Source organism: Typopeltis vanoorti, chromosome 13, assembly GCF_054136105.1.
Source record: "Typopeltis vanoorti isolate ZY-2024b chromosome 13, IOZ_Tvanoo_1.0, whole genome shotgun sequence".
Lineage (NCBI taxonomy): Eukaryota > Metazoa > Arthropoda > Arachnida > Uropygi > Thelyphonidae > Typopeltis > Typopeltis vanoorti.
The window spans coordinates 122,321,717-122,343,169 of NC_143561.1; the positions used below are offsets into that span (position 1 = coordinate 122,321,717).

The 21,453-nt window shown below is 34.7% G+C and overlaps 1 protein-coding gene across 1 annotated transcript in view; it reads right to left on the reverse strand.

Annotated features, from left to right (window-relative positions):
• The window catches only part of Col4a1 (Collagen type IV alpha 1), a 903,940-nt gene extending 884,142 nt beyond the window's left edge, over positions 1 to 19,798 (reverse strand). The window contains exons 1-2 of the mRNA XM_090402880.1: positions 19,527 to 19,798; positions 19,276 to 19,324 (exon numbers count right to left, since the gene is read on the reverse strand). Coding sequence (XP_090259006.1) covers positions 19,276 to 19,324; positions 19,527 to 19,642 — 165 coding nt within the window. The 5' untranslated portion in view covers positions 19,643 to 19,798. The remainder of the gene's footprint in view (positions 1 to 19,275; positions 19,325 to 19,526) is intronic.
• Between the last annotated feature and the right edge of the window lie 1,655 nt (positions 19,799 to 21,453).

Below are 21,453 nucleotides of genomic sequence, written 5' to 3' on the forward strand. Positions count from 1 at the left end.
AAAAGAAGTCTGTTAAAGAGGATAAAAAGAAGAAAGGGAAACTAGATCGGATATATATTATGAGAGGAAATGGAATCAGAGATGCCATCGAAGGAAAAATAGACGGAAAAAGACCCAGAGGAAGAGTAAGGAAAACAATGCTAGATGACGTGCTGAATGGAGAGAGGTACACAATCTTGAAAGAGAAGACTCAGAACAGCAAGACAGTGAAAGGAAAGTTTTTGCTACTACAAGAAGAACCTGCTCATTTGCAGAATACTTAAGAGAGCCAGAGAAAGCTGGAGTGAAATTCTGCCAACTAACTGTCAAAAGCTTATCGAGTCTATGCCACGAAGAATGAAAGCCATCATTCTGGCTGAAGGAGGAATAACAAAATAATGAGTTCGATTATCTGATATATATTTTCCGATCAAAGAATGATCGCATACATTTTTCTTCAGCGTTTGATATTCCATTCACCGAATTTCTGGAAGTAACTATAAAATATTTTTGTAATAAATTTATTTCCTTTATAACCGTATTTAAATTTATTGTCATAACTGCTCAATTTGAACAAAATTTAGGTATTAAGGAAAAATAAATCCTAATATACATATGATGAGCATTACAGTCGTTGATCGGATACTTTTTGCCAGGGATTGTAAAGAAATGAAGAACGAAAATTATTTAACTTTCTTTGACTTTGCTCTTAATTTATACTTGGTATTTTGGCGGGCAGTTCGCGCTCGTTATATAGAGAAAGATAGATAACTCTATAAATACAATTGGTTTAATCATCAGGAAGTTTAAAGACATGCCTAATTTGAATATAGTAAGAGTGCTTTATGAGAAAATGTAACAAACAAACGTACTGGTTCCTGCATGGAATGCAGTACTACAAAAAAAAAAAAAAAAAAAGCAAGCGTGCCGAATTAGGTATTTTTAACCCCGAAAAAAAAAAAGAATATTCATGAGTCCTGTCAAATTTTTTTCCTCCTGGAAATATATATATACGACGGCGGTCTGAAAAGTTCGCGGCCTCGACCATAGATGGCAACTCTATCGGCACGATTTTTTTTTTCTAAGTTGACACAACTGTCATAAGCATCCATGTGAAATTGCAAGTCATTCTATCAAGTAGTTTGTTTTATACAGCTGTCTGAAGCAAAAGTGTTGTCTATATCCCTTGAAATGAATAAAATTGAGTATCGTGCAGTTATAAAATTCTTTGTAAAAGAAGGTTTAACGCCAAAAGAAATTCATTCGAAGTTCATAAAAGTTTATGAGCACTCTTCTCCTCCGTTTTCGACAATTAAGAAATGAACTGCCGAGCTTAAACGTGGTCGTACCAGCTTGAAGATGATGCACATGAAGGACATCCAAAAAACGTAACAACACCAGAAATCGTTGATCAAGTGCACGATATGGTATTGGATGACCGGCAAGTCAAAGTGCGTGAAATTACTAAGACTATAGGCATGTCAAAAGAACGTGTAGGATATATTTTGCATGAAGAATTGCAAATGAAAAAGCTTTGAGCAAGATGGGTGCTGCGCTTGCTCACTGCAGATCAAAAACGCAATCGCATGAAAATTTCTGAATAGTGCTTGGAGCATTTTAACAAGAATAAAACTGATTTTGTGCGTCGATTTATTACTATGGATGAGACTTGGATTCACCATTACACACCAGAATCCAAACAGCAATCAAAACAGTGGACAGTTGTTCTGCGCCAAAGAAGACAAAATCAGTTCCATCAGCAGGAAAGGTCATGGCATCAGTGTTTTGGGATGCTAAAGGTATTTTGTTTATTAATTATCTTGAAAAGGGTAAAACAATAACTGGGGAATATTATTCTGATCTTTTTATCAGACTAGACAAAAAAATTCATGAGAAAAGACCTGATTTGCAGAAGAAAAAAATCATCTTTCATCAGGACAATGCACTCGCCCACAAAGAACACCACAAAGAACACCCAATTTTTAAATTGGGTGTTCTTTGAAAATTTTTAAAGGATCTGCACTATGAATTGTTGGAACATCCACCCTATTCCCCAGATTTGCTCCCTTTGACTTCTATCTCTTCCCAAAACTAAAACTCTTCCTCGCTGGTCAGCGCTTTTCTTCGAATCAAGAAGTGATTGCAGTTGTAGAGGGGTATTTTGTAGACCTTACTGAGAACCACTAGAGGAACGGGATAATGGCGCTGGAGCATCGCTGGAATAAATGTCCTAGTCTTAAGGGAGATTATGTTGAAAAATAAAAATAATTTTGAAATTAGAAATTCGTTTTTTCATTGTTAGGCCGAGAACTTTTCAGACCACCCTCGTGCGTGCGTGCGTGCGTGCGTATGTACTCGTACACAGAGAAAAAATTAACTGCTGACTCTTCTTTGTAAACTGCTCTGCTGATTTATTTTTATATAAACGAAAGAATAGTGAAAAGGTTAAGGATCAAGTCTGCCATTAAAAATATCTGAGTCATTTATTTACCATGATCTATTTATTAAAATATGCTCTTCAGGTTTCAGACAAGCATACTTATGGAATGCAAGCCCACAAGTGTAGAGTACTCAACAGAGCCATTCGCACAATTTAAAATACACTTAAAACGGTGAGTTTTGAAGACCGTTTTAACCTAATGATTTTAGGAGTAAATGCCAGTATCCTATGCATCTGTTTGGTGGTATCCCAACTCTTTCATTTCCCAAATATTGCTATCGATATTTAGTTTACGCATTCCTGCATACTACTACTACTCTTGTCATTCATTCTCTCTCTCTCTCTCTCTCTCTCTCTCTCTCTCTCTCCATTTCAATAAGTAGCTCGGTGGTCAACGAAAAATCCCAATTTCTTCATAGTAATAGATATATTAATTCAGAAAGTTAAATGGTGTCGAAATACGCTCTGTAAGATAAAAATCAAGTATAAAAAGATATGTCGGTACCTTAAAAACATGCAACGTTATCAGAGGCCGCAGATAATAAAAACACTTACACTTAACTCTCAACAAATGATGCTTTGTGAATGGATAACTTCAAATTGTAATAAGATGCAGTGGCAGGCACAAGTGTGGGCAAAGTTCTGCGTTCTGCGGCCCCATTCTGGCGGAGGCGAAGTAGCAGTTTCTCTCTGTACCTTTTATTGGTTGAAAATAAGATTATGAAAAAAAAAATTGCTAAGAATCTACAACCAACTATCTGCTAGTTGTATCTTACTTCCGAGTTTTGACCTTTGGTTGAACACATCTAGCAGAGTATATGAAAATGCAGTGTACGTTTTAAGCTGAGCTGTAATAAACACACACACACACACACACACACACACACACACACACACACACACACACACACACACACCGCCTAATTTTATTTTACCATTAAAAAAGTGTGAGTGTTGTGTTTCCTGGGCAGAACGTTTTGTCACACATCTCTGATAAAAAAAAAGAAAAAGTGAAATGAAAGAAAAAAAAATTAATAAGTAATAAATATTTCAGTGATAAGGCAGATACTCTTACTTTCTCATCTAGAAGTCAATGTTATCAAATGGAAGCTCCTCAGAGATCTGTTCTCTGTACAGATAATTTGCACAGAAAAACCTTTGCTATAGATTAAGCTAAGTATAAAACTTCAAAACAGGTTATACAACTAGAAGCAGAAAAGCTCTACCACAGAAAAACGGAGAATGGCTATGAGCCTGTAATGTCTCCTAGTCTCAAGAGACCTAGCCCTAATTGGTATTTGTAAATCATCTCAGCCTTCTGAGTCTTGCTAAAGAGAAATTATTAGCAAATTTTATGTTAATACGACGTTATATAATTTAATGGTTTTAAAATAGAAATAACAATAATTTCGTAAGAAAAATCTTAGATTCCATTAAATGATCTTCCTTGCATTTAGAACAAAGAACTGCTGTGATGAACACAGAAACTGATATAAACCTGACATGAACTTTATGCATCGGTATTAGAAATGCGCGCACAATCACTGATATCAGAACAATAAATTTCAGCTAAACTCGATGCTGAAAAAATGTTGCAAATTAACACACTGGAGGCAACATTAAACCAGCATTGCTGAAATTCCAGTGAAAATTTGAGAGAACCTAGGAGAAGTAAAAAAATAAATAAATAACAAACCACAAACAAGGCTTCAAGTTCCATCCTTATGTTTGATACTTCTCTTCCTATAAGGGTGATTGGTACTTAAATGCATAATTTCAAATGGCTGCATCTCTTCAACAAAATGGCATATTGCTATAAGCCTTACACCTTTTAAGGTTCTGTACAGAATCACATGAGATTTACACATAAGCCCAGCATTGGGCAGACATTTCTGCAACCTCGAAGAGTAGGGATCCCAGACGTCCCATAAAATATTTGGATCGTCCCGTTTTTTTGCTAATGCTTCTTTCTTCAGAATTCATTCTTCAGAATAGTACTGCAAGAGTGAGCAAGACTGATTGATTAATAAGAATATTGTCAGGTGAGAAGAGCATTACTGTATTAACAATCTATTTTGTATCAATAATAGTAAGCAAAAAACCACTTGAAGGCAACTTAAAGTGGCTTAATGAAAATATGCAGCCTAACAATTGGATTTACTATTTGTTTACTTATACTTAGTATAGTGTGTGCATAGTAAACCTTACCATGCACATACTTGGAAAGTATGTGCATGGTAAGGTTAGAATCATTTTGTAAGATTGGCATATGTGATGGATGCGCATATAAACTTTCACCCTCAGTCATAAGTGTCCTGTATTTTTTTCCAATGTATCTGGGATCCCTATCGAAGAGACACTCTCGTTTCCTTAAGAAGTAAAGAGGAATAGTAACAAAAATATTTTGATTTTGCTATTGAAGTTCATTAAAATCAAGTTCTTGATTATGACTGATACACGTCTCCTCTTTGGCCCGATCTTACAAAAAGGAAAAGTGGGACTTTGCAGGGGAAAAAATGGAGATCAAACTAAGCACAAACAAGAAGCGCAAAACTGTAACGCTTCCTCCGTCTTACATAACGTCTAATTCTTTAAAATTTCCCAATGAGAAACACTTGGAGATATGAATGGCAAAGGAGTCATTCCTCAAATGCCATACCAGGAAGGGTTTTGTCAATTTCCCAAAACTGCCTAAATCCTCATAAGCCCACCAAATGTTTTCTATTACATTCTGATTGTTGATCTGATGTCCAGGTAATATTCCCGGGGATTGTCAATACCGATTGAGTTACGGAGGCTCGTATTTATGTGCGAGATATTTCTCTGAGGCAGTAGCGTAGGAATGCTATTTCACTGAGGCACTTGCTAAGGACGCAGGTGTCACAAAGGTGCCAGTGGAATATTTTACCAATAATCGAAACTGTCACTCTAAAAAAGGCGTACAGCTAAGAATATTTGCCAAGTATGTGAAGTCTTGTTATACGACACGTAGTTCTGGAGAATCTGTTATTTGTATGAAAGTGGTGTTTTAACAAAATCATGTAATGAAATAGGCTTTGGCTGTTAATACCTTATGTTATGTCATTGCGATGCGAATGAAGTTAGCATCACCTCTCTACTCCCAAAAGATCATTTTGAGAGCAAAGAGGTTTATTTTATACTGTAGTGATATGAATCAATTTAATTTATATTCTGTATAAAATACATATATTGCTATGGCGTAACTTATTGTGTTTACACGATGCCTTGTATACTAGTGCTTTCATGCAGTAGGAGCTAAGACTTTAGCATCACCTCTCTACTGAAGCCTATTGGCTCTTTATTTTAAGCTAAGACTTTAGTCTAATAGCTTGCTTGATATTACCTGGAGTTTGCTTGTTCATGCGACTGTTCTAGTTCATGTCTTGTTTCAACCTACGTGACGATGGCAGTTTTAGCAAGGTATGTGCTTCCTATGGAGGGCGGATGCCGAACTGTACTTATTGTCATTTGGCTGGCTCAGTAAATTTTTGAATATCACTGATTTTGTTTCATTAAAATTTAGATGGTTGGAGTTTATGGTACGCCAAATTGATGTATTGCATGTGTTCTTGGGTAATGCTGATATCATTATGGGATTCCATAGCTGTGTCATCTGCATATTGGATAGGCTGACCATACGTACCGTTTTGAACGGGACAGTACCGTTTTTTTTTTTTTTTTTTTTTCATATTTCCCGGCCGTCCCGTCGTTTTAATAAAAATGCCAATTGTGTCCCGTTTTTAATAAAACCTATAAATATACTTTAATATTGGTCAATCATAAATTATTATTCATAACCTATAATCGTATATCATGGATACCAGTAATTTGTATAACCATGGAGTCGCATTGTTCGATACTAAATATAGATATCTGCAGTGATTTATTCAGAGAAAATAGAAAATACATGCTGGCAACACTTGCGCGTCGTCTGTTCTGCTGTAGCGTTAATTTTTGTTTTGTCTGTATGCTAACCGGTGGTTTTGTTATTCAATGCCGGTGGTTTTAATTTCATATTTTTTATAAAGTTTTAAGTTTTATTTTTTAAAGCTGCAGTTTTAATGACGATCTCTAGAAAGAATTCAAATTTATTAAACTGGACAAGCTGTGTAGTGATGGAGCAAAAGTGGTAAGCCAACATTGTAAGACCATTTTTCCGTTGCTCATGGAGGCATAAGCGACATCAACCAACATCTACGTAGCCAAAAACATAAGGATGCTGAAAAGACTCTGGCTTCACTTAAAAACATCCGCTCGTTTATGGTGAGACATGATGGTGATAGTGAAAGTGATAAAACTGCAGCAAGTGAAGCTCTTGTTGCTTATCATACTGTGGGTCATGGCCAAAGTTTTCGCGCAAATGACAGCTTGTCGATATTGATAATCAATAAAATTTATTAACCAAAATTTTCTTCAGCACGTACCAAATCAAAAGCAGTAATTACAAACGTTTTATCACCATAAATATTGGGCAAAGTAAAACTTTTTTATCGTCTTACTTTTTCATGAATACAGAATATTACATAACCCCCGTCCCGTTTTTGCCATCCCAATGTCCCGTTTTTATCTCAAGGAAATATGGTCAGCCTAATATTGGAAGAACTTGACTCTGAGAAGTAAATGGTTAATATTATTAACCATTTACTACTTATTATTTGATTATTATGGCGTAAAGACATCAAAGTCATACTGCGCAAGGACACAGGTCACAGCAGTACATATGGTAATTGGTTAGTAGGACAATCGCAAACATCCACGCCCTTGGCGGATTTCGATATGTTAAACCACTCGTCCAACCAAGCCGGCGAATACTAAAGAGAACAGCTCCCTCTTCCCAGATTATTCACAACTCTCTACTGCAGGTGATCAGTTTTCGTTATCTGTTTTGACGGTAGTGTCTAAACTATGTGTGCAGAGCCTCACATATACCAACATGCCATTTCTCGGGAAGAGTTTCATGTATATGAATGCGTCAAATGCTTTAGATCAATGAACCATAACATTTTTTTTTTTTTTTTTTTTTTAAATCAAAGGCAGGATTGGGTTTGTAAAGTCTTCCAAGATTGTTCCCTTATTCTTCTAGAAACCATACTACGTTTTTGGAATGATAAGAAACTTTTCTGTATATGTAACGAGTTTGATAAGAATAAACTACTCCGTAATTTGGTTTGATAATTGACAGTGTAGCTATAGGTCTCTAGCTACACTGCATTTCATTTTCCAGGTTTCGATATGGGCGTGATCTTTAACATGTTGAATATATGTCCAGTTTCAAAGATGTTATTCATTTTAGTATGGTCGGACTTAAAGGTATATCCGTATTGTTTAATATCTCTTAGGTCAATGCTATTCATACCTGAGCTTTTAGATTAATATGATGAGTTCTGTCGTGGTTGGCAACCAGTATCATTAATAGTTGTCTTTTCTAATCTGTTATGGTCGGCAACCACATTTGGTTGTGATGCGAGTAGAGTGTTCACGCTCTGTGAATAGAGAGATTTCTTTTTTTTTTTTATTTCTACGATGGACTTCAAAAATAGAGGTTAAAATCATTTGCTACCTGTTGGAAAGGTTTACTCTGTTTCTAATAATTAATCATACAAAGCAGCGATCAGTTACAGTGAACAGTTCCAGTTCTGTCGTGGTTGGCAACCAGTATCATTAATAGTTATCTTTTCTAATCTGTTATGGTCGGCGACCACATTTAGTTGTGATGTGAGTAGAGCGTTCACGCTCTGTGAATAGAGAGATTTCTTTTTTTTTTATTTCTAGGATGGACTTCATAAAATAGGGGTTAAAATCATTTGCTACCTGTTGGAAAGGTTTACTCTATTTCTAATAATTAATCATACAAAGCAGCGATCGCAGTCATTCGGAAAGGGTGGCTGAAATCTCTAGAGTTGTCAAATTCATAATAGAAAATTTGTTAGGAACAAATGCTACAGTCATCCCATTTCGTAAATGTTTGTTTGACTTGATTTCATTCTTGTGTCAATCAGTAGTTATGACTACATCGCGTTTAATTCTCTCCTCCTCCTCCATTTTTTCACCCGCAGAACGTATTGACGTCCTCTCTCTCTCTCTCTCTCTCTGTGTGATCATTGAAATCAGAGGGAGCTGACAAAAAAATGAAAAGTTGGTCCTCGTTGGAAATCTAAATAGCAAGTTAGGAAATTTTAAACACGAACCACATAGATATGTTTTTAGGAAAATTAATAGTAATAGTAAGTATCATATTCTTCAGGACATGGACTAGTCATCATGGACTAACAGCATGTTCCAACATAAGAATGTGCGTGCACGCGCACGCGCGCGCACACACACACACACACACACACACACACACACACACACACACACACACACACACACACACACACACACGCACAGAGGTCACGAGAAAAGTCTCATTGACTCGATAGCAATAACTAAGCAGGATAAAAATGAACTTCATACTGAAAAAAAAAAAAAATTTGTGCAAAAACTTTTTTTTAACTAATTAAAGTCAAGCAGCTTTCAAAGGATAACTGCAGACTAAAATATACACTAAAACTTAGCAAATATTATTAAATTAAAAATAAAACTTTGATAACAAGAACAAATTGTTGAAGGCTTAGTGGAAGACAGCAAAAAAAAAACATTAGTTGATTCGGTTAGAAGTTGTCTGGAAGGATAGAACTCCATGGTGAATTCAAGTAGTAAAATTATTTCACTGGTGAGTGAATCTGCACGTACTCTCTAGGAATACAGAGAAAAACGTAGGAAATTGAAGTCATATATATACTCGTAAAAGCAACGAAACAAAAGTCATAGGAAGACTTTGTAAGAATGCATAAAATATACATCATGAGGGTAGCTACGTGTAAATGCTTTAGAGGCAATTGTAAATGCTTGGAAACGAAGTAAAGGGTACTGCACAAGAATAAGAGATGATAAATTTGACATTAAAACTGAAGATATAATGGAATATGTGAAGTAATTACAGTGAAAGACTGTCAAATGAGAGTGAAAGAAGTGAGAACAGTGCAAAGTATTCCGGAGATATGCAACTAAAGATAAATGCTGAAGGTAGAAAAAGCCACCAAAAACCTCAAATATGGAAATACAGAAATATGGAAGTATAAATGTTTTACATGGCTTCACTGCATAACTCAGGAGGCCTGGTCAGAGGGTAGAATTTCGGATGAACCAGCCTATAAAAAGGAGAATTGAAAATGAATGCAAGATTTTCCTAACTGAGTGTTCCAGGTAACAATTATGAACTAAGAAAAAGTTTGAAAGAGAAACTTGTAAAAGAACAATCCGGGTTAACGCCAAATAGGCTGTCAAGATCAAATTTTCACTTTAAGGCAAACAACTGAGAAATCATGAAAACGAGGATTTGTATATTTAAAGTTTTTAGATCTGAAAAAAGGCATATGACAAAGTGCCAAGAGAAAAAAAAAATATTCAAAATGCTACATTTATATGGTTGCAGCAAATTGGTCATTATTGCTGTAACTCAGCGATGACAACTGAAGGGGATACAAGAAAATAGTTTTACGTGAAGCAAGGGTGCATGCTGTCTCTGCAGTAATTTCTAATCCATAGAGGTCGCACGATAAAAGAGAGTGGCATTAAACCTAATATCGAAATCGGAAATACGGAGTACCTCAGTCAGGCCTTTACATTTTTTTCCCCTTTCACTATTGGATGCATGTAATGCTTTAATAACATCTTAAAGCTACACACATGTGCGAACTGATAAATAAGCATTAATTACGTCACTTACACAAAAGAAAAAAATTAGAAAGGATGAATGGTAGATTGTCCTTTATTTTCTCTATAACAGACATATTGGTCTAAAATATGCCTCTTCACTGAATGTAATCATTTTAGTCTTATTAAAATGACTAATGTGGTTTACGAGTCTTCCTACTTTTCACTGGAAGCAGATTTTTCGTTCTATTATTATTATTAAGTGACACCTCCTAACAACAATAAAAATAAAATATCAGTTATTAAACAGTTATATTTGATTCACGGTAGTGTCAGGCCATAATTGGAAATCGTCATATGAGTGGATCATTGTAAAGCGAAGCTTGTAAGGCGGAGCCTTGAGGTATTTAACTCAGCTCTTTCATTTATGTAAATGATCTTACACACTTATATAAATCTAATACAAGTCTTAAAAGCTTTGTACAAGTAATTTTAACTTATGGATCTGAAAACAAGGTTAAAAAAATATAGAGACCACAGACATGAGAGTTTAAAGAAAAACTACAAGTGAACAATTAGGGAAATGAATAATATTAAATATGAAGATATTAGTAAGGAAACTGACATTGACAGCACTGAAGAATGTGTAAGAAGAGATAATCTAAAGTAGTATGGTCATTTAAACAGAATGAAAGGAAAAAAGTTAGCATAACAGGTGTCTAATGCTATAAAAAGACCCAGAGAAAGGGCAACATCTCGGTGGATTGAAGCAGAAGTCCCTTAGAAATATAAGATATGACAATGCTGAAGTCCTGGCAGATAAACTGATTTGGAGAAAAATTGTCGGTAGGAAATAAGATGTATAATAATGTATGCTTAATCATGTAGGATTATCATAGTATCCTGTATATCACTTGAAAGCACTCAGTAGGAATATGATGCTAATGACTATGTAATCGAGTATCTACCGTATATAGAAAAATAACTTTGAGAATGAAGTGATGAAAAGCAAGTAGCGCCACAAGAACTCCGAACTGAAACAATGAGACGAATCATACCGAAATTCAACTGCAGTTGATGCTCGACTCAATCTGTCGACTTCTTTCTCTACGTTTTCTACCCGGAGTGAACGGAGAATGGGATTTATACATCGTAATAAATGGATTATTTAATAATTAGAAGGGCGGGAAGGGGTTATAACGTTCTCACCTTCTTCGAGTCTTCTATACAACCCGTATAGAGGAACTCGAATACGAACCTCTTTGGTTCAAATAAAATTAAATTATAGAGAGCTTTCGCTTGCTTTTCTCTATGATGTCATGGTCTTAGATAAAGATTCTGCAGAGCACTGTTTAACATTATTATACACCAGTGACGCAAGTCAATTAACATCTCATCAGCGGACTAACGAGTACTTTTCCAGATAGCAGAAATTATGAGATGGAATGAAACTCGCGCCAAGCTTTCTGAATTTAAATAGAACACAAAGTTGGCGACCCAATGAAAATTCGAATCAATAAATAATAGAGCAAGAGAAAATCCTATCTGGTTCATTAGATATCAATTTATTCTTTATACTTTGTTCAGGATTTGCTTTATGATTTTTGAAGCTGACATGTATGCAAACTATAAGAGAAACCATTATAAATAGTGGGACAGAAGATCATTTCATTTGAGCACTAGTAGTCATTGCAGCTATTCAAGCTATTAATTTCAAGTTATTCATTGAACTATTCCAGATATGTTTTCAGTTCTGTCTTCTCACAAAAATACTGGGTGAAAGAACAAATAATGCGTAAGTTACCTTAAACAAAGAATCCATAATAATAAAAAGTTAAGGAAGAAGTTGAATTGGGACTCCATATATGTTCACTTTCGGCTCTAAAATTGGAATCAAACCACCACTCGGTGGAAATGAATGTATTTTTGTGTACATGTGTGACTACAAGACACAGATGCCTATTAGACTCATAATATTCATCATTACAAGCATTACATTAATGATACTGAAGTTTACGAAGTTAAAGCTATGCAGGAAAAAAAATGTTCCAGTATTATGGGCTAAACTTAACTTTCGTACCACTCATATCTGAGTGGTACTTTATTATTTTTTTTTTCCTGTTTTCATCTCCGCCCAACCAGTTCAGTTGCCAACAATGTTTCTTCTTAAGCAATCACTGGAAGAGTAGTTACTGTTTTTACCCTGTGGTTTCGACGCTATAAAAACCATAAAGTTTTTAGCCTGTCTTATCATCAGTGACCCTTTTCCGTTATTCTTAAATTTCGAGTTATATCCACGAATCCATAAATTACTTAGCTGTTTAGCTCGCTTGGCATTTTCTTATCTTTAAACATTTCTATTTCTTTCTTGATAAGTAGATTTTCAAAGGCCTCTGAAATCACACATATTTTGTCTTCTACCGAGCAGTGCTATTAATTCTAAACAAAGAAAACCACTGCTCAATGCATAATATAAATCAACGCAGAGCATTCATAAATAATGTCCCATCTTCCACTTTCTCTCTCCACACACACACACCAACACGTATATATTTTCATTCAAGTCGTTTTAAAACTACGCCTACAGGGTTCTAAATTGTAGCTTTTATGTCATTTGTTAATGTTAACTTTCCAAATTAACGGCATTAATAGTTATTCACCTGTGCCTTCTAACCACAGTAAGCCAACATGGGCGCCACTTTTACCGATATCTTTTCGATGTTCGTTAAAGGTAGTATGACAGCAATGTAATGGATCCGAGGGACGCGTGTTATTTATTTGATTAGTATTATCTTTTCAAACGCAACGAGCTTCGATCAATTATGCTATGCGTAGTGTAAATAAGAATTAACCTTCTCGACAATTTATTGATACTGTGTAGAGTGCGAACAATTATACGGACTTTTCAACTAAAGGTGAAGCCTGGGTCAGGCTAATGGTAGGATTTCCTTTCCTGAAAAAATAAATAAGTAAAATAAAATAAAAATGGAAATTTTGTCCCTCAGAAAAGCGCAAAAAAAAGCACCCATGCGGTGACAGTCACAGCAGATTACTGATAGAATTAACTATCTCATCATTGTGGCAAGAGAACAAGTTACTTGGCCATAATGAGCAATTGCCTAATACACAGAAAGAAGATGAAGCAACTTAAGTATTGCATTTTAAATTTAAACGAAACCCATGTCCAATCTCTTTCTCTCTTATATCACTAATGGTTTAATAGCAGAACAGCATGAAAAGGAGGACGGCATTACAAACATTTTATTATCATTACTTGAGACAATCAGGGACCCATCGATGGAGGCCCATGTCACCTATTCTTGAATTTATTCACACCACCTGCATTCACATCCTTCAGAGGTAAGCCATTCCACTCAGCAGGCTCTATATGAGAAAAATATGGCTCTTACCACTTTCATGACTATTTATTCTCGTGGATGCCCTCTTTATAGATTTCTATCAGGTCATCGTATCATCTCTCTCTCTCTCTCGTGTTTGCTAGTATCTGCATTCCATAAATTCTCAATATGTTCTCATAATCAACATTCCATATATCTTTATATTCTCCTTTGTGCTCTCTCCACTATATTCCTCTAAACCAGATCTGTGCATAATAGTCCAGATGAGGTTATCAAAAAGGCAAATTGGCTTCCTTATCCTTGCATGTCAGTATTCATTTTAGCATTGCAATTATCCCCTGAGTTGTATTTGCAGTCCTTGTATATGGTCTATGAACGTCAACTTCCTATCTACTGAAACTCCAAGATCCCTATTGATCAGTTTATTCTAGCATAATACCACCAATACAATACACCATTGGATATCTCAGGCATTCACATGCTCACAGGTTCTGACCAATTCAAATCATTCTGCAAGTGAATACCAGTTGCATTCCTCATTATCCAGCATGTCGTTGCATAATCAGCAAATAGCTATATGTCAATGTCAAATCCTTCCCAATGTCGTTAGTATGAAAAGTGAATAACAATGCACACAAGGGTTGATCTCTGTAGTACACTACTGGTCACCTTATAGCCATTATATTTTGTAGACTCTCTCTACCCACACCACTTTTTGATATTGGTCAGTCAACCATCCTCTTATCCAAACTAATTTTATAATCCAATCTCATAATCCTCCAACTTAAGCAATAATATTCCATACTATATACTATCAAAAGCCTTAGCAAAGTCCATAAGAATCATGTTGTATCAATTTCCCTTGACTAACTTAACTGCAACATTATAAAATTCAAGAAATTTACTCAAACATGACCTTCCCTCATTAAACCCATACTGTTCTTTGCAAAGTATAGATCAACTGTAAACTTATTTTGACTTTTCCAAAAAACTCTTACCAACTTTTCCAAAACCAGTCACCACCATTCCAGGGATCCTGATACCTGGAATGGTGTACCACTCTTATGCAATTGGATTATCATACCTTTCCTCTCCTGTGGAATCTTATCACTTTTGAGACTCAAATTATAGTCTGGTCAAAGGCGGCATAGCCACCTCTGCTGAGCACTCTTTTAGCAACCGTACTGATATCCCATCAGTCCCTATTGCAGAATTCATATTCAACTTATGCAACAGGTCTAGTACCGTCTCCTCATACACCTCAGTTTCACTAGTGTAGCGGTATCATTGAGCTCCAATGTTGCATACACCAAGTTGATAGCTTGTAGTAAAATAGGCACACATTAGTTCAACAATCTCTTCTACATCTGCAACTAGTATACCATCCGTATTGACAAGAGTTATTCTTTCTTTTACTTGCAACATAACAATAGAATTCCTATGGGCTGTCTTTAGCTAGTGGAGCCAGTTTCTTTCATACTCAGACTTAGATATCTGTACAATACTTATAACTCTTCGATTCTGCGCCTTTCCATAACTGACATCATGCGCACGATATTCCTCCCACATCACATTTTTCTTAAGAATCTCCTACTGAATATATTGGATTGAACATTGGCTTCGCATTTACTCCATTTCTTCTTCGATTATATTGATTAATGAGATCTGTTTATTATATTAATTAGATGTATTGAACACATTTAGAAGCATAGATTCTTGTAGTCATATACAGGGAATCCGAAGTAAATGTTCAACAGATGGAAACACGAAGCTTTAAGACACAATATGTATATATTTCTCTTAAAGATGCGATAATTTTACCAAATTTCCAATTTTTTCTAAACGTTTCTAACAGAAATTTGCTATTTTTATTAGAAACCATAACAATCGTTTATGAAACTTCCCTGAAAAAGTGACACTTTTTTTGTGGGGAATTCCCAAGTATTAGGTAATATTTTCTTTTAAAAAATTACTGATAAACTTTATTCTATTAAACATGTCTTAACTTGATCTTAAATTTTAATTTTAAATAAGCTCAAGTAGTAGACAAATAGGAATTTTCATATTCGCTAGAATATGAAATTTTTTCCCTGAAAACGTTAAAATACGTATACAAGAAAGTTAGCCAGTAAAAAACACCTATTAATGGGCGATAGATGGCGTAGTGTGTGGATGTTGGATTACGTAGCGGACTTTATTTGCAGGCGGTGGTTAGCATAGCGCAGATACTGAATTAAATTGTGTTGTGCAGTGCTCTATCGCGATGAGTCCTTCGATGCAAAGGTGGTGTCGGGCAATGATGATAATAATACTCTATGTATAGAATCTTATTTTATTTAATTATGATCTTATATAGCGTCTACTTGAAAACGAAGGCGATGTGAAATTTATGAATGAAATGAATGCTGATTTTATCCTCTCAATCAGTCATAATAGTCATGTTTCTTAGCAGATATAAGAGAACAAATGAGGAATATTAATTAGGCGATGCTATTTAGTAACGGATGTGAATAAAATATGCTGTTATACAAATTTAATTCAAGGACTAAATGATCAAGTTCTCCTTTTTCAACATTATTAACCCTGACAAAAGCATTTAACTTAAATTCGAGCTAATGGTAAAATATGTAAATTTTTGGCAAGTTTCAGCATTATGACAGTCACAAGCATACTTGAAATCTAACCTATTCACTTCAAAAAGAGAGAGGGAGAAGAAAGGGGGGGGACGATTCATCTTAGGAAATTCCAGGTCACTGAATAAGTTTCGCCTCTGTTGCATATTGTTTAGAAGCAAAATGATTCGCTTAACAATCTAAAATCACATTTTCAGGCTCCAATTGAAAATAAACTTCAGACTTACAGCATAAATCAGTAGGATGCAGCTTAAAGGGATAAAAACAGAAACTTTTCACTATCGTTCTTTTACGTGCTATACAAAATTTCCATTCACTTTGGTTTGTTAGGTATATCTGTCTACATTGTTATTCATCTGGAGTACATTTAGATTTGGAGAAAATACATCTATGCCTTTCCTCTTATGTTATTAATTATTAAATATGCACGTCACAAAAATAAATAAATAAATAAATAAAAGAGCAGTCAGTTAGCAGAAAAATAGCACAGACATACGTTAAGTAGGCCGGCGAGAAGCAAGCCATAAAAGGGTAACCTGTTAAGTTGGACAGTCGAAACCTATTTTGTACTGACCATTAACTTAACTCTCTCAAAACATGAACATTACTTTTTTTTTTTTTTTTTTTTGATCGTATGGAACTGCTGCTGAGTAAGGTGTTGCTCACCCGCAACTTCAAAATGGCTGAATGTAAACCTGACACACGAGAAGCAAAAGACCAGACGAGGAACAGTGTACCGGGAAGCTAGGCAGTAGGTCTCCAATATCGGCCTTCCTAACGAAAGAATTTCCATTTAGCAAGGGGAAGGAGGGAAACGCAGTCTCGGAGTTCCAGCACTGGTATTTTTCAGGGAAACCCGAACGCCTTTGTGACAGAACTAGAAGATTAGCAGTTAATTACTAATAGCTATTGAAGTCCTTTAGCAGTTTAACGGACTGAATATTATATAACAATAATAATAAATATATAAAATAAATTTACTGTATTACAAAGAACTAAGCAAGATAAAAATATCCATATTATTAATAACACATACTATTTCGTTATAATAATTTTTAATTCCATTGTTTTTATCTTTTTTTTTTTTTGGCTATATCACACACACACACACACACACACATATACTGGATTTCATATTTAATTTGCAATTTAAATGGGAACTCATGCTACGTCTTGTTCATTAAAACGTCTTATCTTTATAGAAGTAAAAAATCGTCCGCGTTACAAATCCGATTACCTTCGTCAGGGAGGGATACAATAAATTGGAAGATTTGGGCCAGATACAGTGTAGCATATTTAAAACGGTAATATTTCTCTCTGTAAGTCTTTAACTCCAGGTATTATAAAAGGATAATTATGATAATAATAAGTATTATTATTATATTATATTAGTCTCTTCAAAACAGAGACAAGGATTTCTAAGACTTCTTCGGTGGAGAGCTAATTCATATAAATGGTACAAATGCTGAATAGTTCTTGACTTGATGTTCAGGGCCATTCAGCATTTGTACCATTTATATGGGGCAACTCCAAGAAGTCTAAGGACTCCTTGGAGTTGCCCCTAATAATAATAATATACTTAGTTTCATTGATAAAATTTAATGCACATTTGATTTGTGTTATAAAATATATCTAGATACGTAGATTTCACGTGTTTTAGTCATTTAAAAAAGTCACTAAAATTCATTTTTTATCTCGCTCTTTCAATTATCCACTGCTTCAGAGATATTTTAACACACGAAAAACAATGTGAATGACAGATCAATAACACTACAGTTATTTCAAGGCAATAGGGTAAAAAATAAAGCAGATCCTCCCTACACACACACTTTTTTTTTTTTTTTTTTTTTTTTCGAAAACTGCGTGCGAGCGCTCAAGTCGTGATTATTGATTTAGGTAGCGGTTTTATTTAGCATTTCTAAATTAAAAGTCGTTTTTCAAGTTCTTTAATTAATTTCAATTAATCCGGTAATTTTCAATACGATCAAAGTTTCAATATAATTTAACAAGAGACTAATAAATCATTATAACATGTAACAACATAACACGTAAACGAATATGCGATTTGTTTAATCGCATCACGATAAACATTTTAATTATCTTGACAATCGTACACAAATGATAGTATGCAAATATTTGCACTTTTTATTTTTTGAAATGTGCATGAAATATTTATATAAATGAATGAAGTGTCCTGTTAAATTAACTAAGATTAGTTTTTTCTAGTCGTTTTTCTTTTTTTTTTTTTTTTTTTAGATTGGTGCCGAGTTCCGGACACCATTCTTTAAAAAAAAAAAGTATATTCACTGAATAACTTGCAAATTATAAATTAACAATAAAATATTAACTAATTTTATACGTGTAATAGTGTTCAAATGCTCTTAGTGAAAATTGTTAACGTTAATGAAACCGACTTTTAAAATAATTTCCTATGGTTTAATAGAAATCTGGTTATTGTTATTATTGCTTTTATACAATAACCATGTTATTACTGACTGATAATCCACTCTTTAAATGTTATAATATGTTACCAAATTAATATTAAAATTGTGCTATGAAAATATCACTTTATTATTCCCTGTTGAGATGCTTTATGTAGATTCCATTGGGCATTATAATACGTATACAGCTGTTAAACATGAGATATTACTTTAGTTAAAAGTAAAACACATCATTCACATTCACACCTCGCTTCCTCGTAGCGATTGTAGATTATCAGCAAGTGACTGGCAGATATGTGAAGCATTCTTCTTCTTTTCTTTCTTTCTTTTTTTTTTTTTTTTTTTTTAACATTATTTCCAAGTTTGCAAGTAATAAACATTGCCCTATGGCTTCACTATGCCCCTAGCAGCGTTCTCAATTCTGTGGGGTTAGAGAGCGCCTCTCATACCTACACCTGTCATAACTGCTCGATGATCTAATACTCTGTGTCCCAAAGTAACTATTCTAAAGCGAGATCTGCGATTCATTTTTACCTTTTATTTTAGTTAAAAATGCAGCTTCATTTAAACCAACTCGAATAAATATAATATACCGAACTGAAAAGCAATTTGGAAGTTTTCTGTGAGTTAGAGAGTTACGAAGCCTCTAGAGAGAGGCTATAATAATGTAGCAGACGACTATTAGTATCTAAGTAACAACTTACCGCATCGGCAGTAGTAACACCCACTAGAAAAATAATAGTGCATATGGTACTGCAAGAAAAATGAAGTGTCAGTTAGTTTCCAAAACATAATCATTATTAATTCCAAATATTAATGCACTGCTATATTTAAATTAGAATGATTTCAGATTGCAACTTTCTAGATAAGCATGTAATATATATATTAATATTTGTACACACACACACACACACACATATTTTATGTGAATATTTTAACTATATGATACACTTACCAAAGTTGAAAAAAAGAATTTAACATCAAAACTTGGTAGTCCCAAGATGAACTCCTTTTTCTTGGGACGCGCGGGCTAGAAGACGTGCTGCCCGTGTGACACATAATGTCCCTCATAACTTGTGTTTCGACACCATTGAGAAATACCGCAGTCTTATACCTGTTTCAACTTCTATTATCACAAACGGAACAAATAAATATTTATAACTAAATTTTCAGTGATGTTAGATATTGGATTGATTGTCCTCTTTCATCTGCTCTCTCCGCCGTTACGGCAACCTACCACGAGTCAGGAAACACATTGAAGCACTTTCACGAGCATCAAGCCCATGGGCGGAGCTATCATCACGTGATTTTCAAGACGCGTAAGCCGCAAGCAAGAGTAATGGAAACCGTTAATGGGTAAAGAAAAAAAACGTTTTGGAGGTATATTGTCCTTTTAGCCACAGAAGAAGCAGAAAACAGAGGGGGGGGGGGTATTAAAAATGCATTGTATACTATTAGTTATGCTCTGCATAATATTTTCACTGTACAGAGATTGTCTAATATATGAATCTAAATTTTTGTTTTTTCCATATGAGAATAGAGGCGTAGCACATTCCTATTCCATATAATAGTTATACGTAAGTTTTATCCCCTATCATTATGCCTGAAACATTTGCACAATAGTTAGCATAATTAGTGAATGGAAATGATCAAAATCATAAAAAACGAGTTTCTGAGTAGAATTCTCTTGATGACTCATTTCAACCTAGAATTGTTTTTGATTTGTGCAAGTTTATTTGTTGCCAGTTATAATTTTCTATCATTTAGATACAATTCTCCTACGTAATTGCTTTTTCCTGGTAAGAGTTCCGATTTATTGCCATTCATAAATGTGCATAGTTTCGAAACATTTTATCTTGGCTGCCAGATTCACGTGGTACCTCAAAAGAAAGAAAGATTCCAGAGGAATGGAAAACCTCAAAAACCATACTTCTATTCAAAAAAGGGAACAAGGAAGACATAAAGAACTATCGTCCAATCTGTCTACTCTCTCACATATAAGATCATGAACAGAGTAATACTGAACAGAATCCAAAACACTCTCGAACACAACTCCAGTAGAGAGCAGGCAGGATTCAGAAGAGGCTTCTCCACAATAGATCATATCCAGGTCATTTCACAACTAACAGAAAAATGCAGAGAATACCGAATCTCTCTATGTTTCCTCTTTATTTATTTTAAAAAAGCATTTGATACCATAGAACACCATGCAGTCATCAGTGCCTTACTGGAAATAAATATGGATCTACTTACATCCACATGATAAAAGACACTAACAAAAATCAGAACACACAAATAACCCTGTTTGATCAACCTATAAATATAGATATAAAGAGAGGGGTCCTCCAAGGCGATGTAATCTCCCCCAAATCTATTTACCAGCACTTTAGAATACATTCTAAAAAAAAATAGACCTAAACGGAAGAATAAGCATAGATGGTGAAAAGTTGCAAATTCTTATGTTTGCCGATGATCTAGTACTGATATCCCACAACCCAAAAGACCTAGAAGAAATGGGTGAAAAAGTATACACAAACAGCAGTAAGATAGGCTTAGAAATGAATCTAGAAAAAACAAAATGGATCAAAAACATCTACACAAGTGACAGTCACCTATGTATAGATAACATCTCTATAGAACAAGTTGACTCATACAAGTACTTAGGACAAACAATAAAAATTAATAATGATTTATCTGAAAAACTAACAAAAAGAAAGAAAGCTGCATGGCTATCATTCAACAGACTAAAAGAAACCCTTACTGATCCAAATCTTGACATCTCTCCGAAGGCAAAACTATTTAGTAGTGATATTCTACCATCACTCGCATATGGATCAGAAACATGGAACACGACAAGAAAAGAAGAAGAAACTCTCAGAATA